This window comes from Penicillium verrucosum, assembly GCF_028828655.1.
Source record: "Penicillium verrucosum strain IBT 35672 chromosome Unknown utg000005l_segment0_segment0, whole genome shotgun sequence".
NCBI lineage: Eukaryota > Fungi > Ascomycota > Eurotiomycetes > Eurotiales > Aspergillaceae > Penicillium > Penicillium verrucosum.
Window position 1 is genome coordinate 1815900 of NW_026643214.1, and position 27164 is coordinate 1843063.

At 44.2% G+C, this 27164-nt stretch overlaps 11 protein-coding genes across 11 annotated transcripts; 4 read left to right on the top strand and 7 right to left on the bottom strand.

The window, feature by feature from the left end:
• Positions 1–710: 710 nt before the first annotated feature.
• On the bottom strand, positions 711–941 carry N7516_011549 (CDC26 family anaphase-promoting complex subunit; the record flags this gene model as incomplete). The annotated part of the gene is made up of 1 exon (XM_057224267.1): positions 711–941. One exon carries the CDS (start codon positions 939–941, stop codon positions 711–713), a length of 231 nt encoding a protein of 76 aa, XP_057069407.1.
• Positions 942–1143: 202 nt separating this feature from the next.
• On the top strand, positions 1144–2284 carry N7516_011550 (uncharacterized protein; the record flags this gene model as incomplete). Its single annotated transcript, XM_057224268.1, has 2 exons — positions 1144–1270; positions 1371–2284. The coding sequence occupies 2 exons, from the start codon at positions 1144–1146 to the stop codon at positions 2282–2284; spliced, it is 1041 nt and encodes a 346-aa protein (XP_057069408.1).
• A 232-nt stretch (positions 2285–2516) lies between these two features.
• N7516_011551 (ribosome-recycling factor) lies at positions 2517–3451 on the bottom strand (the record flags this gene model as incomplete). The annotated part of the gene is made up of 2 exons (XM_057224269.1): positions 2517–2864; positions 3002–3451. 2 exons carry the CDS (start codon positions 3449–3451, stop codon positions 2517–2519), a joined length of 798 nt encoding a protein of 265 aa, XP_057069409.1.
• Positions 3452–3854: 403 nt separating this feature from the next.
• hscA (putative Hsp70 chaperone (HscA)) lies at positions 3855–6139 on the bottom strand (the record flags this gene model as incomplete). The annotated part of the gene is made up of 7 exons (XM_057224270.1): positions 3855–4123; positions 4186–4666; positions 4738–5445; positions 5509–5674; positions 5791–5917; positions 5977–6027; positions 6094–6139. 7 exons carry the CDS (start codon positions 6137–6139, stop codon positions 3855–3857), a joined length of 1848 nt encoding a protein of 615 aa, XP_057069410.1.
• Positions 6140–6534: 395 nt separating this feature from the next.
• Positions 6535–7339, bottom strand: N7516_011553 (uncharacterized protein; the record flags this gene model as incomplete). The annotated part of the gene is made up of 2 exons (XM_057224271.1): positions 6535–6962; positions 7024–7339. The coding sequence occupies 2 exons, from the start codon at positions 7337–7339 to the stop codon at positions 6535–6537; spliced, it is 744 nt and encodes a 247-aa protein (XP_057069411.1).
• Positions 7292–10683, top strand: N7516_011554 (alanine--tRNA ligase; the record flags this gene model as incomplete). Its single annotated transcript, XM_057224272.1, has 6 exons — positions 7292–7505; positions 7594–7739; positions 7808–7834; positions 7906–7941; positions 8001–10409; positions 10510–10683. The coding sequence occupies 6 exons, from the start codon at positions 7292–7294 to the stop codon at positions 10681–10683; spliced, it is 3006 nt and encodes a 1001-aa protein (XP_057069412.1).
• Positions 10684–10907: 224 nt separating this feature from the next.
• Positions 10908–11622, bottom strand: cyp3 (putative peptidyl-prolyl cis-trans isomerase; the record flags this gene model as incomplete). The annotated part of the gene is made up of 4 exons (XM_057224273.1): positions 10908–11099; positions 11148–11285; positions 11346–11491; positions 11577–11622. The coding sequence occupies 4 exons, from the start codon at positions 11620–11622 to the stop codon at positions 10908–10910; spliced, it is 522 nt and encodes a 173-aa protein (XP_057069413.1).
• A 993-nt stretch (positions 11623–12615) lies between these two features.
• On the top strand, positions 12616–14054 carry N7516_011556 (E3 ubiquitin-protein ligase RNF103; the record flags this gene model as incomplete). Its single annotated transcript, XM_057224274.1, has 2 exons — positions 12616–12788; positions 12872–14054. The coding sequence occupies exons 1-2, from the start codon at positions 12640–12642 to the stop codon at positions 14052–14054; spliced, it is 1332 nt and encodes a 443-aa protein (XP_057069414.1). The 5' UTR covers positions 12616–12639.
• Positions 14055–14759: 705 nt separating this feature from the next.
• On the bottom strand, positions 14760–16174 carry N7516_011557 (DUF3844 domain-containing protein; the record flags this gene model as incomplete). The annotated part of the gene is made up of 4 exons (XM_057224275.1): positions 14760–15347; positions 15409–15552; positions 15611–15789; positions 15841–16174. 4 exons carry the CDS (start codon positions 16172–16174, stop codon positions 14760–14762), a joined length of 1245 nt encoding a protein of 414 aa, XP_057069415.1.
• Positions 16175–16721: 547 nt separating this feature from the next.
• N7516_011558 (uncharacterized protein) lies at positions 16722–18100 on the top strand (the record flags this gene model as incomplete). The annotated part of the gene is made up of 4 exons (XM_057224276.1): positions 16722–16855; positions 16919–17232; positions 17283–17418; positions 17470–18100. 4 exons carry the CDS (start codon positions 16722–16724, stop codon positions 18098–18100), a joined length of 1215 nt encoding a protein of 404 aa, XP_057069416.1.
• A 915-nt stretch (positions 18101–19015) lies between these two features.
• On the bottom strand, positions 19016–19515 carry N7516_011559 (cyclin-dependent protein kinase regulatory subunit CKS1; the record flags this gene model as incomplete). Its single annotated transcript, XM_057224277.1, has 4 exons — positions 19016–19052; positions 19103–19161; positions 19219–19363; positions 19412–19515. The coding sequence occupies 4 exons, from the start codon at positions 19513–19515 to the stop codon at positions 19016–19018; spliced, it is 345 nt and encodes a 114-aa protein (XP_057069417.1).
• Positions 19516–27164: the final 7649 nt, after the last annotated feature.

Consider the following 27164-nt stretch of genomic DNA (forward strand, 5'->3'; position numbering starts at 1 on the left):
AAAGACACTATTTAGATTGCTGGACATGTCAGTAGAGCAGTGTGGTAAGGTAGCATTTTTATTCAGAGGAGATTTTCAGCTTATGCTTGGTGTATGTGTTACATTTCGGGTCCAATTCTAAGGTACAGCATCTGATCAGAACAAACAAGTCTCGAAATATGTCAAAAGAGAGAGGACAAACAAAAGCATCAGTTTTGGTCAAGATGCCCCTTCCCCCTTCCCCCATAGGTGTGATCTAGATGAACAAAGTAGTTTGGATTGACTTCTGTTTGTCGAGAAGATATTCTAATGTGTCATTTCGCTTCTTCGGTATTGAATCAACGTCCTAGTCAATGGATCACCATAGGCGAAATGGTGAGAAGGGAAACCCATATCATATCATGATTCATGATCGTCTGGCGCTTGAAAAGCACCAAGCTCTACGATTATTCAATCACTCGCGGTAGTACGAGGAGGATGGTGTGTGATGTATTCATGTATTGATGTATGGGGCTGGTGTTGTGTATTCATCGCCAAAGATCCTGCGTTATTCGTTTCTTGTTAATAATGAATAATATGACCCCCAAAGGAAAGAAAAAGTCAAGGGCCAATAAACACATGCAAGCATAGCACGATTGGGTCATGTACCTCATATCCAAATGTTATGGTATGGAATAAGTCATTCCAACATGCAACAGTGATCTAGGGGCTCGAGATCACGGTGTAGACAGTCAACCACGCCGACTAATGCCTATCCTTTCTTCACGGGTCCGAACAATCCTAGCCTTGTCACCGGGGAGTGGTTTCAGCTCATCGCTAGGGTCAATGTTGACATTGGAAGACCCCTTTGCGTGCTGTTCTGGGTGTTTGTTTTCTTCAGACAGCTTGCGAAGTCTGGCTTCTTCAAAGGCAGCAATGTCCTCAGAAGTGATAGCAATAGCTGTTGGCTTTCGACGAAGCATTTTGGCAGTTCAAAGGTATTGCAATGGATCAAAAGGAGGACTTGACGATGACTGCATTAACTTGGCGCGGAGCCCAGAAGGCGGTGCATCACGTGACTGCAATTCTTCATTCAATCTTTCCGCGTCGAGCAGTATCGAGTCTCCTTACCAAAAACGTTCTAGGGACACCCCGTGGACGATCTGGTTTTATTCAGAAGACAATATGTTTCGCCCACAGCTGAGGCAGATCTCGCTGAACTGTGAGCGGGCAAAGTTCGGTCTTTCTACATCTGCTCGCCAGTTCTCCTGTACTCGTACAGTGGCCGCCGAAGACCGACCCCAGCCATCCGGTAGGTACATTCAAGAGCGCATTGACCAAGATAAACGCGGTTGTGCAATTGTGCTGTGGAATTTGATTTGGAAGTTTGAATTCTAACATCCCCCCATTAGACAACCGTAAACCCAATACCCGCCCTTCATCGGCCACACCTTCCCACCGGCCTCGCAATCCCAATGGCCCCCCAGCTCGCACCAACCAGTATCAGACTCGTCCTCCTCGAGTGATTGATGCCAGATCTTTTGCAGCGGCACGAGCTAGCGGTGGAGAACAGCCTAAGATTATTCGCAGCCCGAGATCACGCAACGTTCGAGGCGGCAACCAACCCCCAAATCGCAAACCCAAACCTTCCGCCAAAGCCGCCAAAGCTGCCAAGGGTAAACGAAATGGCGCACGCATGAATGCAAAATCTTCCGAAAATGACGAGGGCGAAGATGCGGAAGCAGCGGCTATCGACGAAGTTCTGCAGGAGCAAATCATCAAATCCCGGCCAACCCCTATTCGCTATGAGCCTCAGGAGGTTAACTACTCTACTTTGAAAAAGACCTGGCCCTCAATTCCCACAGACGTGGACTCACGTTCGGCTGCCGTCTATGAAAAGCTTTCCGGCTTGGGCGGCCGCGTTGCCAATGGTTATATCCCGCCCCATGAGCTTGGAAGACGCCTATGGAAGGGCCAGAGCGTTCTGTTCAACAACGAGAATGAGAAAGCTGAGGCTTTGGAAGAGATCAAGCGACTGGCTCAGCTTCGTGCCGATCGAATTTCACAGCGCAAGGGTGACCTTATGGAGCCTCGAAATGTCGAGTTTAGTCCCATCGACGCAAAAACTACCAAGTCTCTCATGGCAACGTTCGTCCAGGGTGACTACCCCACGTGTGAAGTCGGGAAAGATGGACATGCCGTATTGGGAGAGGTGTTGAAGAACCTCCGGAATAACGGGACCTACCAGACAACCGGGAAGACCTCACAGTTCATGGCCAAGATTGAATCTCTTGTCTCTGCTGGCCGCAAGACCAAGAGCGCCTAAGGATATCCGAACAAGTGCCAAGAATTGATTTGTATTATATTTGTTCCGATGATCAGGTTCATTTTCCCCATCTTCTCGCCATCTTCTTTCTCCCCATATCTTCCCCATATCTTCCCCAATTATGCCTATATCTGTACCTAGATTTACAAAGTCGTATTTTACAAAACGCCCATTGCCATAAGCTTATAATTTGTTTTTCCCACCATTTCCCTTGGCTTGCGAATTGGGCTTCTTATGCCTGTTCCAATGTCTTCTTGGCCGCTTCAAATGCATCCTTCACCTCCTTTTGGCCCTGGTCTGTAACCTTCTCCATCTGATCGTGAGCCTTGCGCACGTCATCTGGTCGAGCGAGTTTCTTCTTCTGCATGTCCTGAAGACGTTTATGCATGGCACCCCTAGAGTCACGTACTACACCGGCAGCCTTTTCGAATGCTTGCTTGGCAGCTTGGACGTTCTTATCCCGGGATTCTTTTGTAGGCGGTGGGATAGGAATGTTAAGCTGAAGGGCGTTGTGAGGATCGGGCTGAGGGGTCAAGGAGAGGTTTGAGGAGACGATAGCTGAAGTGAGAGGTTTCAAGTGCTGCTCAAAATGTATTAGAGTTGGTTCATTGGGACAGCAATACCAGGCTCATGCCACAGCAAGAAAGAAGCTCAAAAAAGAAAAGAAAAGAAAAGAAAAGAAAAAACAAAAAGAGCGATCGAACATCATGAACTTACATCCTCTTCGGCCGCCAAAAGAGTAACCATACGTCCTCCCTTGGGCACAACCTGCGCCAGATCTCCCAATTTAACCGAATCTTTGCTGTCTTTGCTCAGCTGGACTCTCAAACTTTCTAAGACTGTAGTGTTGAACCGTCCTCCTGCGCGAAGCTTGGACAGATCATCTTTTAGCCTAGCAATAGCTGTGGAAATGCCATTGTGTAATTGGGAGAGATCAAAGGGATCTTCGGAAGGAGCACTAGGGGTCTCCTCTGGCTCAGAGGCAGAACCAGAAGCTTTCTTGGCCTTGTCCTTTTTCTTGTATAGGGCAGGTGAATTGGCAAACTCACGCCGATTGAGAGGAATGGCGCGCTGGGTTCGGGGTAGGAGACATAATGGTTGAAAGGCCTGAGTCCCTTGACGACGTGCAACAAGACGAGGGAAAAATGAGCGAATTGACTGGAACATAATATGTTGCGTTGGTGGAAGCGATTGTTGAAAAAGTTCAAGAGCGGAGGCACACATTTCAGAAGTTGATCTCTCTCACATTACCCGCCCTTCCGCCTCGCGGCCAAGAAGTTACTTACGTATATCAACGATGTAGAGACTATTACAAGTATTACAACGACAGGAGATCATCACAATGTCATTAAATTGCAGATGGCGAACTTCGTCTACAAAAAACAAAACAAATTCATACTTTTCAAGAAAAGAAAACTGCGCCCAAGTTGCCCGGCTTCATAAACAAAGCGTGACAGAGACCAACTCTGCCCAAGGTCTACATGGCGCAGATTCCCTGAGAAGCAGAGTCCCGGGAAAGAGGAAAATTCGTTGGCCATAAGTCTATGTTCATGTCTTCCCATGTATGCATTTACCGTGTGGCCATAGCCTTGGTAATCAGACGCTTGAGAGCAAGCTCCTTCTTCTTGAGGTCCTCGGGGGTGGAGTCCTCAACCTCGAGCTGAGCCATAGCATCACTGAGAGCAGACTCAATGCGCTCCTTGTTGCCGCGCTTGAGCTTCATGGACATACCAGGGTCGGAGACAATCTCCTCGACACGGGAGATGTAAGACTCGAGCTGCTGGCGAGACTCGAAACGCTTGGTGAAAGCCTCATCGCTGATCTTGAACTTAGCAGCATCTAAAAAAAAATTGTCAAGTCAGCATGTGGTCGTAAGATTAAAGTTTGCAGAAGAAACATACCGTCAACCATCTGGTCGATCTCGGAGCTGGAAAGCTTGCCAACAGCGTTGGAGATGGTGATGTTGGCGGTGCGGCCAGAGGTCTTCTCAGTGGCGGTAACCTTCAGGATACCGTTGACGTCAACCTCAAAGACACACTCGAGAGCGGCCTCACCGGCGCGCATGGGAGGAAGGGGAGCAAGAGTGAACTCGCCCAGGGAGGTGTTGTCAGCACAGTTGGTACGCTCACCCTGGTAGACGGGGAACTGGACAGTGCTCTGGTTGTCGACAACAGTGGTGAAGGTGCGCTTCTTGATAGTGGGGACAGTCTGGCCACGGTTGACAACGGGGGCGAAGATGTTGCCTTCCATGGCAACACCAAGGGAAAGAGGAACAACGTCAAGAAGGAGCAGATCGGCGGTCTCAGCAGAGGTGGCCTTGCCGGAGAGGATACCGGCCTGGACGGCAGCACCGTAGGCAACAGCCTCATCGGGGTTGATGCTCTATAGAAGAAGAAACAAAAAGGTAAGTAACTTGGGTTTGACGTTAGATCAAGTAGTGCGGTTTGTCTTACCTTCTCGAGCTTCTTGCCATCGAAGAAGTCGCTCAGGAGCTTCTGGATACGAGGAATACGGGTGGAGCCACCAACAAGGACGATCTCGTCAACCTTGTTCTTAGGCATGCCAGAGTCCTTGAGGACCTGCTGGACGGGGTCGAGGGTGCCAGAGAAAGCCTTGGCGTTAAGGTCCTCGAAGCGGGCACGGGTGATGGAGGAGTTAAGGTCCTCACCGTCGAAGAGAGAGTCAATCTCGACGGTGGTCTGGGTAGCGTTGGACAGGGTACGCTTAGCACGCTCGCAAGCAGTGCGGAGACGACGGAGAGCACGAGCATCACCGGAGAGATCCTTGCCAGTCTTGCGCTGGAACTCCTTCTTGAAGTGCTCAAGGAGGTTAGTGTCGAAATCCTGACCACCAAGGTGAGTGTCACCAGCAGTGGCCTTGACGGTGAAGACACCACCCTGGATGTTCAGCAGGGACACATCGAAGGTACCACCACCGAGATCGTAGATGAGAACGTTGCGCTCCTTCTCAGACTTGCCAGCGCCGAGACCGTAGGCGATAGCGGCAGCAGTAGGCTCGTTGATAATACGGAGAACGTTCAGGCCAGCGATGGCACCGGCATCCTTGGTGGCCTGACGCTGGTTGTCGTTGAAGTAGGCGGGCACGGTGATGACAGCCTTCTCAACCTTCTTGCCGAGCTTGATCTCAGCGACCTCCTTCATCTGTCCAAACAGTCAGCAAACAAATCCCACAAATGTGGAATGTATGTATATATATCGTCATACCTTCATGAGGACCATGGAGGAGATCTCCTGGGGAGAGAAGACCTTGGTCTCGCTAAGGTACTCAACCTGGACAACGGGGTTGCCACCCTGGTCGATGACCTTGAAGGGCCAGGACTCAACATCCTTCTTGACGATGGGGTCCTCGAAGCGGCGACCGATCAGACGCCTGTTCCATTTGAGTTAGAACGAATTTGAAAATGTGGAGAATGCGCATATCTCGAATTGATAGACTGCGCAAGAGGTTTTTTTTTTTCTTCTTCTTTTTTTTTTCTAAGAACTCACTTGATATCGAAGACGGTGTTGGCAGGGTTCATGGCGGCCTGGTTCTTGGCGGCATCACCAATCAGACGCTCCTTGTCGGTGAAAGAGACGAAGGAGGGGGTAGTGTAGCTACCCTGGTCGTTGGCAACTGATCAAATGGTCAGTATTATCTCAGAGAAAAATCGAATTTGAGGGAGGAAAGCGTACTGATCTCGACATTGGTGCCCTCGTAGTTGGCAACACAAGAGTAGGTAGTACCTAAAGAAAAGAGAAAAAAAGGCAATTAGCAGCTGTGTGATCGAATTTAGTAGAGCAAAAACGTACCAAGATCGATGCCGACGGCACCGTCGTAAACCTCAGAATCGGCCATTATGAAATTGTACGTTTGATTTTGAGGGAGGGATGGGAAGAGGATGGTGGGGGAGAGAGGAAATTTTTTTTTATCAAGCCCAGTGCATATTTTAGTCGGAGCCACAAAAAAAAAAACCAGAAAATTCTTCGGAAGCGGTGAGTCACGTGGTTTTAGTTATTCTTAAGTAATAATACACCGTACCTAGGTATATTACATACTTCATACATAACTCCAGGGCTAGTTAGTTAACTATGGCCTAGTTACGTAGATATATATGTATCTACCTTGGATATATAACTAGCTATATGAGGAAGTACTCAGAAGTACATTTTCCATGTTGGCATTCGTCTAAAAGATACAATAAATTCATACAATTCGCTATCCTAATCCTAATGCTAATTACCCATATTGTACTAACTATCAATATCCATTGGATCGTCGTATAAATCTTCCGGAACCTTGGTCTCTCTAGCGCGTGCTCGAGATTCAAGAATTGCTCTTCGAACATTATCTTTTTCCTTGGGAACCGTGAGGGAATATGGTTCCGTATAAAGAACGAGTTCTTTACCTGAGGGTTTCGAGTCGGATAGAACGGATTGAGGGACTGAGAGCACTTTCTGCACGAATGGTGAAAACACCAAACCAGGAGAGTCGGCTTCCATTAATTCTTGATCCAGGTTGTGAATATAAGTCGTATGCTTGGTGTCATCCAAGATCATTGCATCATTTGGGGGAAAGGGCTCTTGGTTATGCTGATTATGTTGGTGGTTATGTTGGATATGTTGGATGTGCTCGATATGCCCCTTGGGTTTGGTCCGAGCGGAAATTGGCACGCTATTATCTACAAATATGTTAACTTGAAAACTTCACCACAACCTCCAATTTCAATTTCAATTGCCTACCTATTCGCAGATATCCAAATCTCTTCGTTAACGGTTGCGCGCCATCGGGGTCAGCTTCAGCCGGGCGCTTCTTCCCGTGACCTTCCTCACCCGCCATCCACTTTGCCTCTCTCTCTCTCTCTCTCTGTCTTTGTCTCTCTCCCTCTGTCTCTCTTGGGTTTTTCGCAAGTGGCAAAAAAAAAAAAAAAAAGAAGAAGAAGAAGAAGAGATCAAAGGTGGTTGAACTTCTAAGTGCACAGATCCGGGGGGGTTTCAAGTTCGTTGCTCGATGCGGGTTTCTGGGGTGGTGACGAACGGGGAACGGGCTTTGACTCATCTCCTTCGCAGAAATCAACCCAGAACATTCTCTTCTTGCTTTGTTCACTCTCTGTCAACCAACCCTCCCACATTCGACAGAATGACTTCTCTCAGTTCAGAGTGGACTGCTCAGCGAGTCCGAGATACCTTTTTAGATTATTTTAAACAAAATGGCCATACATTCGGTGGGTTGAGCCCATTCTCTTTTTTTTTACCCTACCCCTCCACCCCCGCCAACGACATGGACTGACCTGAGGCTATTCTTGTAAACAGTACCTTCTTCCCCCGTTGCTCCTCTATCGGATCCGACTCTTCTTTTCACCAATGCGGGAATGAATCAGTTCAAGTCCATCTTCCTAGGCACCGTTGACGCCTCGTCGGAATTTGGAAAGATGAAGCGCGCAACAAACTCGCAAAAGGTATTGGATATTTCCCAACCAAAAAAATATTATCCGACTTTGGTACTGTTGCTAATACAATTGGATAGTGTCTTCGTGCCGGTGGAAAACATAACGTGGGTGTGCCTTGATAAACCTTGAAGAGGGGTCTTGGAGGGGCTTTGGTCCACTGACTGACTTGACACAGGATTTGGATGATGTTGGCAAGGATAGCTATCACCATGTCAGTATTGAAACCCCATTTTTATCATTCAACAGAAGAAGTGTTGACAGGGTCTCTAGACCTTCTTTGAGATGCTCGGCAACTGGAGTTTTGGCGACTACTTCAAGAAAGAAGCTATCACTTACTCGTGGACCCTGTTGACGGAAGTCTACGGGCTAGACCCCGATCGTCTCTACGTTACTTACTTTGAGGGTAATGAAGCCGGTGGATTGGAACCAGATCTGGAAGCCAAAGAACTATGGAAATCGGTGGGCGTTCCTGAATCCCACATTCTTCCTGGAGATATGAAGGACAACTTCTGGGAAATGGGTGACCAAGGCCCATGTGGACCCTGCAGTGAAGTGCACTATGATCGGATCGGTGGGCGCAACGCTGCTCACCTCGTCAATGAAGACGACCCAAATGTGTTGGAAATCTGGAACAACGTCTTCATCCAATATAACCGCGAGCCAGATAGCTCCTTGAGATCCCTTCCCAACAAACACGTCGATACCGGAATGGGCTTCGAAAGACTGGTGTCCATCCTCCAGGACAAACCTTCTAACTACGATACCGATGTCTTCACTCCGATCTTCCAGGCTATCCAGAATACCACTGGGGCCCGGGAATACCGCGGCCACTTTGGCGCCGAGGATGCCGATGGAATTGACACGGCCTACCGTGTTGTTGCAGATCACGTGCGGACTTTGATGTTCGCTATCTCGGATGGTGTCATTCCCAACAACGAGGGCCGTGGCTATGTGATTCGCCGTGTCCTACGCCGAGGAGCTCGCTATGCCCGAAAGTATTTCCAGGTCGATATTGGGAATTTCTTCGCTAAGCTAGTGCCGACTGTTGTGAATCAATTGGGTGAAATGTTCCCTGAACTCAAGCGCAAGCAGCAAGATGTTATCGAAATCTTGGACGAGGAAGAGTTGTCATTTGCCAAGACTTTGGATAGAGGTGAACGGCAATTTGAGCAATACGCCCAACAGGCCAAAGTTAAGGGCACTGATATGCTCCATGGCGCCGATGTTTGGAGACTGTACGACACCTTTGGCTTCCCGGTTGACCTGACTCGGATTATGGCCGAGGAGCGTGGCCTCCGCATTGACGATGTCGAGTTTGAAGAGGCTCGCTTGAAGGCGAAGGAGGCCAGCAAGGGTCAAAAGAAGGCCGCTGAGAACACAGTTAAGCTTGATGTTCATGATCTAGGCAAGCTGGAGAAAATGAACGACGTACAAAAAACGGATGATTCGCCTAAATTTGGCCGAGGTAACATCACTTCTCACGTCAAGGCTATCTACCATGGGAAAACTTTCCACAATAGCACTGATGATGTTCCCGAGGGGGCACAGCTTGGCGTCATTCTCGACTGTACGAACTTCTATGCGGAACAGGGTGGTCAGGAAAACGATACAGGCAAAATCATCATTGACGGACAAGCGGAGCTTGAAGTTGGCGATGTGCAATCTTATGCCGGATACGTTCTACACACTGGCTTCATGAAATACGGTTCGTTTGTTGTCGGGGATTCTGTCATTTGCGAGTATGACGAGCTCCGACGCTGGCCCATCCGGAATAACCATACCGGAACCCATATCCTGAATTTCGCCCTTAAGGAGATCCTGGGCGATGGTGTTGATCAGAAGGGTTCCCTGGTGGCCGCGGAGAAGCTCCGATTTGACTTCTCGCATAAGAGCGCAATCTCTGACGCCGAACTCGAGAAGATCGAAGCCAAGGCGACTGATTATATCCGACAGAACTGTGCTGTTTACTCCCAAGAACTTCCACTCGCCACTGCCCAACAAATTTCCGGCATTAGGGCCGTATTCGGCGAGACTTACCCTGATCCTGTTCGTGTGGTCTCTGTCGGCGTGGAATTGGAGGAGATCTTGCAGAATGTCAAGGATCCTCGTTGGCAGGAAGTCAGCATTGAGTTATGCGGTGGAACTCATGTGCAGAAGACAGGCGACATCAAGGATTTGATCATTCTGGAGGAGAATGGCATTGCCAAGGGAATTCGCCGAATTATCGCTGTCACTGGAGAGGATGCACACGAGGTGCAGAGAGTTGCCGAGGAATTCGGACAACGCCTTGATCGGCTGAACGGGTTGCCTTTGGGCTCCGGAAAGGAGCAGGAGGCTAAGCAAGTCCAGGTAGATCTCAACCAGCTTGCAATCTCCGCCGTCCAAAAGGCCAAGTTCCGCGAACGTTTTGCCAAGATCAATAAGCAGGTCCTCGATGGCCAAAAGGCCCAACAAAAAATGGAATCGAAGAAAGCCGTCGATGCTATCACCTCCTATTTCGAAGCTCCGGAAAATCAAGACAAGTCATGGCTTGTGGTCCAGCTTCCGATTTCTGCCAATGCCAAGGCTGTCAGTGAATCTCTCAACCATGTCAAATCAAAGATGCAGGGCAAGAGTGTCTATCTCTTGGCGGCCGACTCTGAACAAGGTCGGGTTTCACATGGATGTTATATCTCTCAGGTGAGTAACAGGATACATCAGTCTTACCCTTCTTGGATTTTGGGGAGGGGGGAGCAACTAAAATATCACTTGTGGATTCTTATACTGATTTTGGATACAGGGACTGAGTGACCAAGGTGCTTCAGCGAGCGACTGGGCAGCCGTCGTCTCAGGCGCCGTGGGAGGAAAAGCAGGAGGAAAGGGGCCTACGTCCATTGGTAACGGTACCAATGCTGACAAGGTCGAGGAGGCCATTTCACTGGCTGCGGATTATCTGAATAAGTTCAGGCTCTAGATTTGACGACAGGATTCTGTGTAGTCTTTCCTTTTCTTTTTCTTTTTCTTTTTCTTTTTTTTTTTTTGGTTTGGAGATATCATGTCTATGTTGATGATCATTATGAAATATCCCAAAAGCCCTGGTCACTAAAGCCATAAGAAATTGATATATTTCCATGATTTAACCTCTTTTCTTCTAATCTGCGCTGTTTCCCAGATATCACCTCATTGGCGTAATTTGCATTACATCTCTCCACATTGCACAATAGTTACATCTTGGTTGGGCTTGTCTTTAGTAGTACGGGTATGTTCCAGCATCTTAACAATGTCCATCCCATCAATCACCTGGCCGAAGACTACATGCTTGGTGTTCAAGAATGGGGTGGCCGTGGTTGTTATAAAAAATTGGCAACCATTGGTATTTGGGCCCGAATTCTGTTGTTGTTAGTGAGGGTACTCTTAGTGAGGAGAGTTTAGACTTACAGCCATACTTAACAAACCAGCACGGTCATGTGTGAGTGTGAAATTTTCATCCGCAAATTTCGAGGTGCCATATATGGTACATGACCCAGTCCCATCGCCATTGATGAAATCTCCTCCCTGGATCATGAAATCTTTGATCTGCAGCGAGTATTAGTTCTGGATTAATTCTGGATCGATATCCAGAGTTAGACAACATACCACTCGATGAAATTTGCTTCCCTTGTAGCCCTGGGGCTGTCCCTTGGAGTTCTTGCTCTCACCGGTGCAGAATTGGCGGAAATTCTCTGCGGTTCGTGGGGTGACATTTGCAAACAGCTCCATCTTCACTCGACCTAAGGACTCGCCTGTATGGGAAATTATATTACTTAGCAGAGTTCAGGTGAGATGACTACTTAGATGGACCAAAACATGCCAATAAAGCCCACTTACCTCCAAGGGCAATATCAAAGAAAACCACTGGATTAGCTTTAGCCATAGTGAGACTGGATGTGTGTAGATGTGATGAAGAGGGAGATCTCTAATTGTGTGTCGAGGTGAACGAAGGGTTTCGGGGGGAGTCGGGGGGAGATACGGAGCGGTGTAGCGGCCATATGAGACTTTTATTTATCAGCTAGTTATATATGTAAGTTACCTAGTTAGGTATTCTTTCACTTCATATAAGAGAAGTATCTTTCACTTCATTTCATATAAGAAGTAAGATAGTTTCATAAATCAAAATTCACTTAAAGCGCTATTGTTTACAAATTATAGGGTTTACACCTAATAACTACAACATAGTTAACTATGTACCTTTATGAAAGTATGCAATAATATGCAATACACAACCATTTATTCAAAAAGGAAATACAATATAGAACCAAAAAAGGGTACCTTATACGTCTTATTTACATACAACATAACTAGTTACATGTATGTACAACATAGTTCTAAACGGTGAAATTCAAAAAGTACAAAGTCCCGTGATTTACAGCCTAAGGCCTCAGTCCCTACCGCATGCAATCCTTAAGTCAGGAGCCTGGCCTCCTGCCTTGATCCACTTTCTCTCCATCTCTTCATCTCCCCATCTCCCTGTCTCCCTGTCTCTCTGTTCCTTTTGTCTTTCTGTCTCTCTGTCTCTCTTCACCTCGCCTAGGTGTCTTCTACTTTCTCTACTGATAATGATATGAGATCGACTTTCGGCATTCACCTTCTCTTCGCAGGAAGTTCTGTGTGTTCTGCTTACGGTCGATCATCCACCACAGGCCATCAAGTTTAATCTTGAAATATTTTATCACATGGGATACATATACCCTTGGATCGTTCACCTCCACCCTTCTCGTCATCTTGGACTTAATCTGCTGGAGTCTAGCCCGAAATTGACCTACAGGGTTGCCCTGTACACACAACCCGAGGCATGAAGGATCGACACTGGGGCAACTGAGACTCCAACAATAATCAAGTGGCCGTGTTCCGAGTGGGATCGGGGTCATTTCCATTTTCAATTCTAGTCGGAATGTCTTCAACACCAACATCAGCCTCTAGCAGTGCTGCCACCACTACTGCCAGTAGCGGCGGAGAGGGTTCGGGTTCAAATAATCCTACAAGCTCACCTTTATTATTCTTCGTCGCTCTTGGATTTGGTGTTGTGTTCACAAATTTATGGTATGTCGCTTAATACTCCCTCTGTCCAGGCCAGCGAGCCAGCCTTCCAGTGTTTCAGGGGTGGCATCTAACGGTTATCGTAGGATCATCGTTGGAGTCAAGTACTGCTTTCGATATAGCCAACGAAACCGTCAGCTCCGCAGTGAGGAAGCAGGGGAGCCCATAGACTTGGTCACTATGCCACGACCCCATCGCAGGAGAAGGGAGAAAAGGCTAATGACTATGGATGAAGTCAACGGGCGGTTTCCACTGGTCAAGTACAAAGTCTGGAGATCAACTCGCGCCAACCAGGGTCTTCCAACAGAAGGAGGTATCACAGCTCCGAATAGTAGACCCCAGAGCCTAAAAGATGAAAGTGATATCGTGACAACAGCGGTTGGGGTCCACACAGCGTCAATATCACCATCCACCAAGGGCCGCGGGCGAGTGGATTCCAATGACACATCACAAACCCCCATTCAACAGCTGGAAGATGGCCCTCCGGTGCAGGCTTCGGAGGAGAAGGGCCCTGCAGTATCTGGGATGCCTTCTACCCAACAATCCAGTGGTACAGGTATCCAGAAAGACAGATGGGAGCATTCTTTGACCAACGAAGACATGAACATTGACCTTGAGAACCATGATGGTGATGCCTTCATTCGTAATTCTGTTCCTGCTGATCTTCTGCCCAACCCTGGCGATTCTTGCGCGATTTGCCTAGATATCATTGAGGACGATGATGATATCCGGGGACTTGCATGTGGACATGCTTTCCATGCCTCATGCGTCGACCCCTGGCTGACTAGTAGAAGGGCATGTTGCCCTCTGTGCAAGGCCGATTACTATGTCCCCAAACCCCGTACACAGGCCGAATCACAGTCTCTCACAGATCGCCAGGGTCGTCGTACAGCCTCGATCCACCCGGATGCAATTCTCAGACCTCCTCGAGTCGCTTGGAATGGTGGCAGGGCAAATGGATTTCGGGCCCAGATGGGCTTGCCTGGCCGAATATTTCAATCGACCTCGCCAGAGGAAAGAGACATATCTCCAACCCAAGAACAGCGTGTGCGGAGTGGACGAGATCAACCTTTGGACTCAGTCCATGCCTCGGATGCTTCGAGTCAATCTGTCTGGTCTCGATTGATTCCCACTCGGCTCCGCCGGGCTCCCATCCATTTTTCCTCTTCGGGAACACAACCGCCTGCAGTTAGGACTTCTTCGCCTGTGGATCCGCTGCCTTCAGAAGAACGCACACCTCGTCAAGTCGAAGCTGCTACCACACGATAGACCTTTTGACTGCTATCCTTTTCATACCCCTTCACGATTTGACTAATCTGCAAAATTATTTTTCTGCCGGAACCACATCTGGAATGTTGGCTGGAGTTCTATTTTCCTTGTTTATGAGTGGATATGTGTAATTTATCGTTTGTTTGGCCCAATTTGGACTGGGGGCGCATATGGATCATAGGGACCTTGTTCTTTTTTCTTCTTTCGGCTGGAGATTTATGAATTATCTTGTCTCCCTTTCACCCTATTTCATACTATGAGGGGGAACCTTGTCCTATGGTGCTTCTGACAGCCACTGTTTCCTCCCAATTCTTGGTCCATTTAGCAGGCTGAATGGGTTGTGCATTGGTTGAATACCTATCTATTTATATTTATTACTTGGTGCCCAACACCGAAGTACATACATACAAAGTATTGTTTTGTACATGCTATACAATCATTCTTCTGGTATGGCCCCATGTCCTTCAAACTAGTTTCCACCACCTTACATGTATATACTGCTGTCTAAATCTGGAAGTTCCCCCTTGATGTAGTGTAGGGAAGGGGTGATCAGAAACAAAGCAAAGTAAAACTTGCCTAAAGGCTGAGGGATGAATAAGGAAAAGAACATGAAACCCTGGCCCCTAAAAAGGAAAGCAAAAAAAAAAAAAAAAAACCAAAGCCAAAACGGCACCCTAACACCTACACAGCTTTCCATATACTCACTCACATCTGAGACTTAGGACTTCCGACACCAGCACTGATAACACTGGGTAGCTCCTGTGAGCCCATGCTGAAAAGCATTCCAATCGCACTACCAACCAGAATGATGGCAAGCAAACTAACACCCGCAACAAGGAAGAAAGGTGAGCTGATGTCTTTTTTCTGGCAAGCCGATCCACCCCAATTAACTGTCTTGGTGGTGCCATCGCTATTCTGAACAACACTTTGTTTGCATTGGCATGCATAACAATTTCCTGTCGTTCCCTCAACACCCGAACCATATTTCAGATAGCAGGAGCCGTGTCCAGAGCAGTTATTGGTAGATTCAGCGCATGATGAGTTTGAAGCATGACAGACAGGCGCCAGGGTCGACCGCAGCGCAGAATTCTGCGCCGACCTCCTAAAGGTATTTTGTTGGGTGACTGGTGCCGATGATGGTTTCGCACTTCGGCGGCTGAGTCCTTCTGATTTGACACCAGGGGGTAGAACAACAGTCGTGATTTCCTGGTTGTTGGTTGATGCTATTTTAGCTAGGTGAAGAAGCAACCTCTCTAAGAACTTGGTTCTAAGAATGGAATCACCAGGCACATTCTGCAATTGATGATGTGGAATTAGAAATCATTCACCAGTTGGGTACGGGGGAACTTGATACCTTGAAGGACAACTTCACAGCCGAATCCTTGTGATCCTTGCTTATCCAGGATTCCACTGAATCAATTAGTGGCAGCGAGTCACGAGAAAGCAAATCAGACCCATCGGCAAACATGGGGTCCCTGGATAGGCATTCCTTGGGAGTCTGGTATAATCGAAAAGTTAGCGAGAGAATGTGAAGTCATTTAAGTTGGCTTTGCTACCTGGGATGTTGATGATGCAGCCCTGTTAGCATTGTTGAAGTATGTACAAGTCTGTCCACGGTCCCCTTTCGCAGTGGGGCTGCTTTCAACAAATGATTCCAGCAAATCAAATCCGATAAAGGGTGAGGAGATTTGAGGAATATGGAGATGGTTTGGTTGGGATTTTTGCATTCCTAGAGCTGCATGACATTAGCTAGATTCCAGTCAAGTGTGAGCCTATTTCCACTTACCAACTTCATGGTCGATCCCTTCCATAATCAAGATGCTCTTCTTCAGAGCAATCCCCCCAGTAGCTCCCCCAAAGAGAGTGAGATCATCTTGAGCAAACTGATTCAAGTTGTGCACAGTGTCTGCATCCACCATTCCAAGGACCGATGCTACAGAGGACTTCATACGAAGCTCCAAAACAAGCCGGGCCTCATCTTCTGATATTGTTTGTTGTTGGGGACTACCAGATAAAGAAGTTGCAGTCTTGGAAGGAAAGGTGAAGATTGTAGCATCCAGTGCATTTGCCTGCAATGCACCTGTTAATGCCAGGGCAAGGAAGGCAGACACCCAGCGCATATTGCTAGAATCGGGAGGGCCAGAGGTAAGGGCAAGATTATTGTGGCAGACGTGGCGATGCCCACATCAAGATTCTCCTCTGGGAGATTTGTTGGGTACAATGGCGAGGAGTCAAGGACAGAATACCATTTGGTGACGGACAACTTGGGGACAACTTGGGGACATCCGATAAGATATCACCTAAGCTATCACGTGGTCTAGTATATATCTTAGGCAGTTAACTAACTACCTAGGTAACTAGGTAGTTAGTTACCTAGTTATTTACCTGTACTGTGTACATTTAATCTCCATGTCATGAAATTAATGGCCCAAGAGTTTATTCTAGTAGTTCCAAGAGATCATTGAAGATACCTAGTTAACTAACTACTGGGTAAGGTAGGCCCTGCACGCATATTACATAATCCACCAATCCACCAAGCCCGTTGCCATCAACAAACTCGCAACACAAATCCTCGTGCATATCAGGCTTCAAGGATTCTGTCCATCCCTTTTTTCTAAACTGAGATGATACTCTAGTGAGAATAATTGTAGGGATTGGCTTTTTCCAATGCTCCGGCTCAGGTATCTGCTTCGAAGTCCTCACGCACGCTCGTCTCTCTTCAGTCCGACTACACACGCTCGTTCCAACTTGTCAAACCCAGAAAATGTGCGACATGTGAGGTTTAGGCGGCCTTGGATTAGGTAAGGAGCCCTGTTTGAAGTCAACTAGGGTCTCTTTGGTTATACTGACGCAGAATCTCTCAGGTCGTTCATATCAAAATGTCTTCTGTACGGCACCGCATTCCACCTCTGGAGCACATTCGTGCTAGTACGATTTGATGACGATACCGACGATGCCGATATACCCCCTGTGGCCAACTCTGGGGAGATAGCCCCGCGTGAAGCCTCCTCAGGAAGCGGCGAAACCACCGGGAAAGAAGTCGAAAATGAGGGTGTGCTGTTCATACCACTTGCCTGGTCTCGGTTGCAACAAGGCGAGCTATACGCTACATCGGATCCAGAGTGGCAAGGCTTTGTGAAATTATCCAAGGATCGGAAGAAGCTTCAGAAGCTTAGGGGTAAGAAAGCGATTCAATCCTCACTCATGATCATTCGCTCACGAGTCTAGATGAACTTGCCACAATCGTTCTCGATAATGCGGGCAGGCAGATGTCACAGATACTCGGGGGGCCTCTCTCCCTCACCGGATTCTGGCTTGTTCATCAGTTTCCAAACCGTGCCCCTCCTGGATATGTGCGATCGGGGTATGTGCTCCTAATATCTAAAAGCTTGGTTCTTATACTGACAGTAGACAGGGTGGAGATTAAGAACGACAGTATATCATGGGTCGCAAAGCCGATGGACCCCGAGATAGGTGATAGGTTACAAACCTTCATGAAACCAGTTCATGTTGCCCTAGCAATCAGAGATGCGTATCTGGTACTATTACTAAGGCAACTGGATCGTTTCAGGAAACCTGCAGGGGAGCCACTGGATGCATCTGATTTCTTGAATGATTCTTCTGCCGCGCCTGGTGGTGAGGGTGGGAACTGGATTGGCCGAAAAGATCCATCTAAACTACAACCACCCCTGACCGATGGGCTCAAGGAAAACATGCCGCCTAATACTGAGAATTCCAACTATCATCCATCCTCCCTTCTATCTTTGTTACAGCGGTTGCCATTACCAGACCTCGGCCCGGGTTCAGATCTACACTTGGCGTCACAGGCATTCAAATTACGATTGAACCATGAACGGGCCCAGACACCACGGTCTGCTCGCCGAGGATCTTTCTTTATCACGGGTCCAGTTGGGTTGAAGGGGCCTAATGGGTTTTGTCGATTTGAGGTGAGAGGCGAGTATGATCCAGCCAAACGTGAATGGCGCACTGTGGAAATGACGCTCAAGGATCTGAACATGAGGAGACAGAAGGCATTAGGAAGTTGATCACATATACCCAGGACTTTGAAGAGTTTCCATTTTAAGGCCTAAAGCATATCGATCTCCTTTCGGTTCCACAGAATGTGTGTTGAGTTCAAGACCCTCCATCTTGCCCTCTGTATGAATGCTATACTATGTATATACATACTTTCCACTGCCATTCAAGGAACCGACATAAATTCGAAACCACTCCTAGGTTTGTGTATAAGCAGCCATGGATATGAGGGTTATTAATAAATACTTTGTGTCTGTGAATTGCCTAGATGTTGATCTCGTGTGAATTGAAAGAAATTTACTTGATTTGCTATCCATTAGCGAAAATATCCAGGGAGGCAACTAAAGCTGAACCCCGAATGCCTAAGGACATCAAGTAGATGATTCAGGTATGCATCCATCTGTCTGCCCCCTTTTGCAAACACTTGGTTTATTTTCCCTTCCGACATCGGCTAGAGGAACCAAGCACAGAAGGTCCATGTCTCGTCCACAGTATTCTTCAAAGGTAACCTGACTAGGAATAGTATTTCAAGATGCTCACATCAAATTCAGGGAGTGGAGAAGCGCAGCAGTAGCGGCCTCACCGCTGTCCAGCAGGGAGAATGACTGGCCAAAAACGGGATTTGATGATCACGCTGGCATAGTCCAGGCATTCCGTAACAAGACAGACGTTGGTCTTCTGTGTGACATGATAGAGGGGGAGAGGGAGAGGGAGAGCCTGGTCTAGCGTGTCAATGAAATGGCGGACAAGGAGAAAATGAAACTTGGTCTCATTCCAGAACTTCAATCATGAAGCTTTTGTGGACGCTAATGAGGAATATCGCGAACGCGCGTGTGCCCGCCATGAACGAACTTAAAGGAACATAAAGCGATGTCTTTCTCAACTGCTCATATTTCCAAGCATAACGCCGCCAATCAATAACTAACCTATTGTTGCAGAGGGGGTTGGTAGTTAAGAGGGCGCCTGTAAGACGGTTAGTGACAAGCCAAGGGAGGAGTTCGTAAATAACCGACTTGAACAATAAGATATGAGGTTCGGGTTCGTGCACCTCGTAATGCTCCCATCCCAAGCTCTACGCACGTTGTTAGAACTAGAACCCAAGCACATCCTCAAATTATGTTCAACATACTTGTGTAATACCCAGAGCTCGCCATTCCTCCTCCCAAAGCAGTTTTAGAGTCCCCTTGGAGCTGTCGAAGTAGTCTGTGGGGATTTTTTTGAGCATATTCTTTGGGAGCTGCACATGGCGATATTCGAATTTGTCATCATTGTATCTATATAGAGTCAATGGAGAGTCTATCGCAATGGCATGGGGTCCTCACCTTGCCGAGTAGTGAATAGAATCCACAAATTCATCAAGCTTCTCGCGCTCCGTCTCCAAGAGGAGACGGGGCTTCTTGTTGCGCCTAGCTGGGTCGATATCCATTGGGATAGTGGATTGAGACGGCCTCTCGGCTATATAGACTGTCAATATCAGCCTCTTCCATGTGTTCAAGTAACAAGGCCAATAGATGAGTAGCCTAAGGATGTAGCTCACAGTGTGACTGAATGATTATCGCATGTAGCGACAACTGAAACGGTACGCGCACAGGACTCCTGTAGGGGCCCTAAAGTTGCGTAAGATGACTTGGTATTGAGGAATCAAAGTACCGGGGATGAATGATCAGGTGAGAATAAGAGTGTTGACGCGATAGAGAAAAAGAGTAGGTGTAAGTTGTAGAAACAACAATCACCGGACCTTTTTTGCGGGACTCGGGAAAATAGTGGGGGGAGGGAAACAACCATGTGAGTGCCTCAGGTGTCATTCCAATCACTGCTGTCTCTAAGTCACGTGATTATGATCAAGTTATGCATGCACAATACGTAACTGGTACCAAAGTTACCATGATGTAGAAAAACAGTATATGAGATTTCAAGTTGTTGTTTCGACATATACTACTCCGTACGGAGTACACGTATAAATTGAACCATTTTAATTACCTGTAATTCTAATATTAATTGGGACTATGGGACTGTTTTGTACTAACTACATAACTAGTTATGTAACTACATATTAACTAGTTAGTTATGTTATGTAACTATGTAAGGGCCATGTAACTTTGTATGTAACTACCAACGTTAAATCAACCAGTCTTACCTAAGCCGGGATCACCCCGTGGACGCGTCTGCAACACGTCCACGTCCAGATATGAGGAATGTCTATGCGGATATCTCCCTTTGCCATACTCTTATCACTACTTGTAATTCTTTCAATTGATTTGACCCTCTGTTTATTAAATCTGTATTTCCAGTTCACCTCTGGTCCTTCAGTCACAGATTACTGTCTTCAATGTGTGACTCGACTCGCGAATCGGAACGTTATCAGAAGTAATCCGATATGACCTCAAAACGACGGGCGGCTGCCGCGGCTTCCCCAGATATGAAGTTTCGTAGAACGAAACGCCAAAAGGTTTCCGTAAGTATCAGTTTATTGCATCAATGCATATCGATTGGCCCTTGACACATGGATGGAGGGCAATTCGACCTACACTATTCAAATGTCTATTTACTACCCTAAATCATTGCTTTGCGCATATAGACCGGACCGCATGTTTCAATCGCTAATTCAAGCTATGATGCATGTAATAGGACGATGATCTCGTGGTTCCCGAGGGGTCCAATCGTGTGTCGTCGCATCTGGACTTAGAGCTACCAGAGGAGTCGCAGGCCGAGTCTGAGGCAGATTTTGAAGGTGATAGTCTTCAGACTGCACAGGACAAGATTATGTCCGAGTTGACCCGGCTCAGGGATTCAGAGTAGGTACCACTGATCCTGATCTTCTGCGTAAGGCTGATGACCTGGACTAGTGGCGAGGACGTTTCTTACCCGTTCATTGGGAAACCAGACCGGAACCTGTACCGGGATTATTATGAGATCATTCAACATCCCGTGTCCCTACGGAGCATCCAAAAGAGAGTTCGGGGTACAGACAGCAAGAAGAATTCATCCAAAACCACCGCATATCCTACATGGCAGTCCTTCGAAGAGGAGGTCAGCTATGTATGGCGAAATGCGAGGGAGTATAACGAAGACGACAGTGATATCTCTATTCTCGCTGGAGTTTTGGAGGTAAGCCTATATACTGCAACGCTCTTGCCATCCGCCCCGTTCGGCATGCTGACATTGAAGACCTAGGATCACTTCCACCGACGGGTTGCGGAAGCTAAAAAGCTTGTTCCGAATCCCCTTGAGGTACATCAAACCCTTGAGATGTCTCGCATCAAATTGAAAGTGGGCACTACTATGCCCCCAGTGGCGCAGAGGTTAACCTTGAATATGCCCGGGCAGAGCTCCAATACACTATCCAGAAACGATGGACACCCCTCAGATGTCACGTTCAAGAACGAATCCCAAGGCAATACGCAATATATTGCCGGAGTTGGGTTACCAGCAGGTCAAGAAATCAATAGGTCTCCTCGAGAATTCTCTCTTGGGGGCCAATTCGACAGTCCCAGGTCAAGCACCATAACCACACCATCTGGTTCGGAGCAACAACAAAACACTTTCATGAGTGCGCATGGGATACTTGACTCGATGTCAAACTCAGCCCTGACAATATCCACTTCGCAAATTCCGCCCAATGCGTCTTTGGACGTCTCTTCAGATGTCCCTCGACATTCATCTTCGAGTTCAGGTACGTTGCGCTTGGTAGACATTTTGTCGCCTTGCAAAAGGTGTTGCTCATCTTTCGGCGCTTTCTAACCCCTTGCCAGCCCATTACCAGCCGAATTTCGGCTACTCGCCCATAGATTCGCTTCTAAGGCGATCAGGCCAAGGTTTGACTCCCACTGAGATTTGCGGGACTTTCAGCTAACTACAAGCCAGACTCAAGGATGGCTTTGATTGGTAATGTGCGGATTCTAACACATGCCTCTTTGTCGTTGCAACCGGACTTCTGCCTAGATATCCCCCCTTCGTCTTTTGTTTCACAGCAGAATATCACAGTCCATCTTCCGCCGTCGCATAGTGTACTGACAGTCAGGCCTCGTTTAGCGGCTAGTACTTCCCAGCGACAGGTAAAGATCGTTGCACTCATGGGTATACAGCGCCTTCATTCATCAGGAGATGCAGCTACACTTTCATATGATATCCATCTGCACCCTGGCATGACAAAGGTTAACTTGGAAGCTATTGCTGGGCCGGCCAGGGGAGTCCCAAAATCCGGCCCCCCTGGGTCAGATGTTGATTATGAACGTGTCACTCTATTCTTTAATCTGCTGCGTTAATTAATAACATGAATAAATAGCGTCTGTTTATTGAAGGGGTGATGATGTGTATGTCCTAAACTTGAATTATTGAGCGTTAGGAACGACACCATATTTCTTCTATATATCTTCTATATATCAATGATTTATTGGTAGAGAGAGTTACGTTATACCCGGTTCTTGCCAAGTAACCCCCACCCCCTGCGGGTGTTGGGTTACCACAAATACAAATTTTACACCACCCACCATTTTTACTACCATTTTATACCATACAAACATACCTGAAAAAAAAAACCCCAGATTTGGAGAGATCATTGGCAGATACCCTATCTGTACAGCATGCTAGAAAAAAACCAAAAATAGCACTATTAGCGCGAGAATCCGGCGTCCCCTATACCTAGTTGTACAACCGCGTTCACGGTCGGGGTTCTCGTTCGACGCGCTATACTACTAATTTAGTCTTAAATTCGGATTAAGAGTAAGTATTAATTAGCTAGATCACTATACTAGATAATACTTACTCTCTACCTACCGCTAAGATAATAGAAGGGTATACCAGAGGGCTTTGGCGCCCCCCGGACCCCCAGCCTCTGTTGCTGAGCGTTAGCTTAATGCTCCCCCTTTTAAGGACCTACTTTAGTATCTATTTAGGACATATTTAGCACGTATTTAGCAGTAGTTTAATACCTAGTTTTGCACCTAATTTAGTAACCTAGTAACCTAGTTTACCACATAGTTTAGGAGCTAGTTTACTATTATAAAGGATAAAGGTCCTTTCAAAGGTGAAACAGGAACTTGGGCGATATATGTATTCATAGAAGTTTCTAACACGTGTGTGAATCGTGCGGGGTTCGTCACCTGATCGGTGCCGAACCTTAGCACGCACATTTCCTTTTAATCTTAGGTCCCCCGGGACCCCTAAATTCTAGTAAGAATTAGTCTTAGCATATACAGCCTAATATACCTTTATTCCTCCTCCTAAGCCAACGTATCTTACCCGGTTAATAGGCCTTATACCTAAAATAGTATATTCTTATAATTCTAATTCTTCTTCTTTAACTACCTAAGATATAATAGCTCCCCTAATTACCCGTAGTAGCTCGCGTAATAATACTAAGGCGCTAGAGTATCTTATCTAAACCGGTAGCGAATTAGGAATACTTCTATCTATAAAAAAACGGGAGGAAATACTAACTTAAGACTTACCTAAAAAAACTACCGAGATAGCGGCGGAAAGCTCTTATATCGCCGATAAAACCCTTTAAAGCTTAGAAGAAAAGATTATAGAATATAAAATTAGAGTAATATTATAAAAATATATTCTTATAGCCTAAAAAATAGTCACAAAAAATAAAAAGAAACTTCGGGATTTTAGTTAAATAATAAAAAGGTCTTAAAACTACTATAATTTATCTACGGAAAGCGAACCCTCCTAAAAAAGAGAGATTAAAAAAGATATTAACTAATTTAAACTAGATTTTAATATAAAATAGAAAGAGGATTAACTAAATAATCTTAAAGCACTTTTTAAAAAAGCTTTAAAAAAATATATCTTAAAAATTTAAAAAATCCTCGCTATTATAAATTATTTATATATCTCTTATAAAAGAAAATAGACGTCTTATAAATAGAAATATCTTAAAAAGATATTAGATTAGGATATATTTAAAGAATAGATAAAGATACTTCTAAAAAACTCCTATAATATTATTACTAATATCCTTATTTAATTCTAAGAGGCTATAATAAAACCCTACTAAAATCCTTATAATTTCGAAAACTATCTTAAATCGCTAAAAAATTACCTTCTAAATTAGAATAAAGAATAAAAGATCTAGATCTTATTTATAAAACTATAGAAACCTTTCTAAGATATTATAATTATTATTAATAATAGTATTTTACTTATAAACTAGAACGAAATATTAAAGCTAGTATCTACGCTTTACTATATCTATTTTATATACTAAAAACTAAGAAAAGACTTTTTAAATTATTATTATTAAGATAAGAAAAGATAAGGAAACTATACTAATTTAATATTAAATTACTTTTACGTTAAAATCTTAATTTTTTAGAATAGAGGATAATCTTAGAATAAAAAGTAATCTAAAGATTTTAGAATCCGAGGCTAAGACTAAAGATATAAATTAAATAATCGAGATAATTTATAAAGCTTTATAAATAATATATAGCTTAAAAAGAGAAATAATACCGAAAAGATATTAAAAAGCGCTTATTTTATCTATAGAGATAAAAACTATTAGACTTAAGATTATCCTTAGAAAGCCTTAATTTAATCTATTATCTAAGTATTAAAAACTTAGGATTCTAAATAATTAGGAAAAGTCGAAGAGCTAAAATAGATCCTAATATACTAGCTTAATATCTATTTATTAAGACTATAGTACGTCTTTATATACTAATTATTATATATAATAATATTAAAATATATACGGATCTAGATACTAGTATAGAATATAATATAATTAGTAGAGAGTTCGCTAAAGAAAATAAATTATATACTATACTCTTTATATCTCTATTACTAAAAGATATAGCCCTAGAACGACTCTATATCTATAATATATACTAAATATCTTTTATAATTAGAGACTCTAAAAGAATTAAAAAGATAATAAATCGATCTTATATTAAGATTAAAAGAGATTTTAGACTAGAAAGAAGCCTAGTACTCTTATCTAGGATATTTATAAATAAATTTAATATAATTTTACGTCCTAATATAAATAAATAGTAGTTCGGAATAAAGAGTTTCGAACTCTAAAATCCTTATAAATTTATAAAATAATTAAGAAATACCGCTATTATCTATATATTAGTTAAGATATTAGAAGAGGTCTAATTATTAGATAAAAATACTACTATATTAAATATAGATTAGGTATAAATACCCCTTAAATTAAAAGAGTTTCTTAATATATTTAATTATAAAAAAGTAGATATCCTACTAAAGACTAAAATATCTAATTATATAATCGAACTTAAAGAAGAGAAAACCTCTTTTTATAGGCCGATTTACCTACTATCTAAAACCGAACTTAAAGAGTTATAGGCTTATCTAGTCGATAATATTAAAAAGAAGAGAATTCGCCTATTAAAAAGTCTTATAAGCGCTTTTATTCTTTTTATTCTAAAGAAAGATAGAGGCCTATAATTATATATAAATTATAAAAGATTAAATTATATATCGATTAAGAATTAGTACCCTCTATCTTTTATTTTAGAGATTCTTAATTATCTTTTAAAAGCCTAGTTTTTTAGTAAAATCGATATTAAAGATACCTACTATCGGATTCGACTTTAAAAAAATAATAAATAGAAGATAGCTTTCCGAATAAGATATAGCTATTTTAAATATATAGTTATATTATTTAGATTATTTAATATACCTATTATCTTCTAAAGCTATATCTATATTATATTAGTAAGGCTAATTAATATAATATATATAGTTTATCTAGACGATATCCTAGTATTTATAAAGGATTAAGAATCCTATATAAAAATCTTTTAATAAGTCTTTAAAAGATTATAGAGAGTAAAACTCTATATAAAACTATTAAAATATACTTTTTATTAAAGAGAGGTTAAGTTTCTAAGATTTATTATAGATAAATTAGAGATAAAAATAGACTAAAGCCGCGTTTATATAATCTAGAAATAGGAAGAACTAAAAAGCTATTATAATATCTAGATCTTCTTGTTACCAGCCAGTTCTTTAACAAAAAGAGTGCATTTAACTAGAACATTAAGTACAGGGAGGAAAAAGAAAAGAGAAGAAAAGAATCTATCAATAGGACTAAAAGACATTGTGGGGTGGGTCCTGGGTCGAAGGCGGAAACAATCAGCAGAAATCTCTATAAGGCGGAAACACACGGTAGAACCAACTGACTCGTCTATAGGCGGAGTTAGTTAGCAGAAAACTCTATAGATCGTTATATAACCCCCGACTAAGAATATATTTAGCCCCTAAATGCCGGCTTGTCGTTATCCCTATAATCTTTAAGGAAGACTTCGTCCTTAGCCGTATCTAACTAGGCTTATAGGCGTATCGGGGGTCCGGGCTTTAGAGGGTAATCGTTATAGAAGTACTAAATCTTCTAAGGTATATACTTGAAATTTCCTATAGGATACTACTATAGGTCGAGATTATAGCCGAGCTATTAAACTCGATACTATAACTTCCGGTAATAAAGATATAAATCGATAATTTTGTCTATTTCCTATTTATCTTCCTTAGAGATCCTAATTAGCGGTAGTAGGTCTAGATACTATCCGCGTAATAGTTCTAATAATAATACTCTTCGAAGCTTACTAGGATTAAATACCGGATAAACTTTAATAGATTCCGGAAGATCGAGCTTATAGGCGTTTCCGATCTTCTCGATAATCCTATAGGGTCTACTAGCTAGGTAAGAAAGCTTCCGATTTAGGCGGTCTAGCTACTAATCCTTTGTTATAACAAAAACCTAATTACCGACGTCGAAATCCTCTTCTTTTTAGTACTTATTCGTCTATTAAATTATCTACTATTAAGACTTTATAATCTAATCTCTTATCTTCGTCTAGATATCTTAAAGTTACGATAATATATTAACTACGTCCTATTCGTTATCCGTTAGATTACTTCGGTCCTTCTAGTTAAAGGATATAGCCGGTTTATAACCCCTTTTAATAAAGAATAGTAACTACTTCGTAGTATCTTATAGAAGGATTAATACTATAAAATCTATTATTAGTAGAATCTCTAACTAGTTATTTTAATTCTATTTAATATATAGTCGTAACCTCTAGGCTATATACTAAT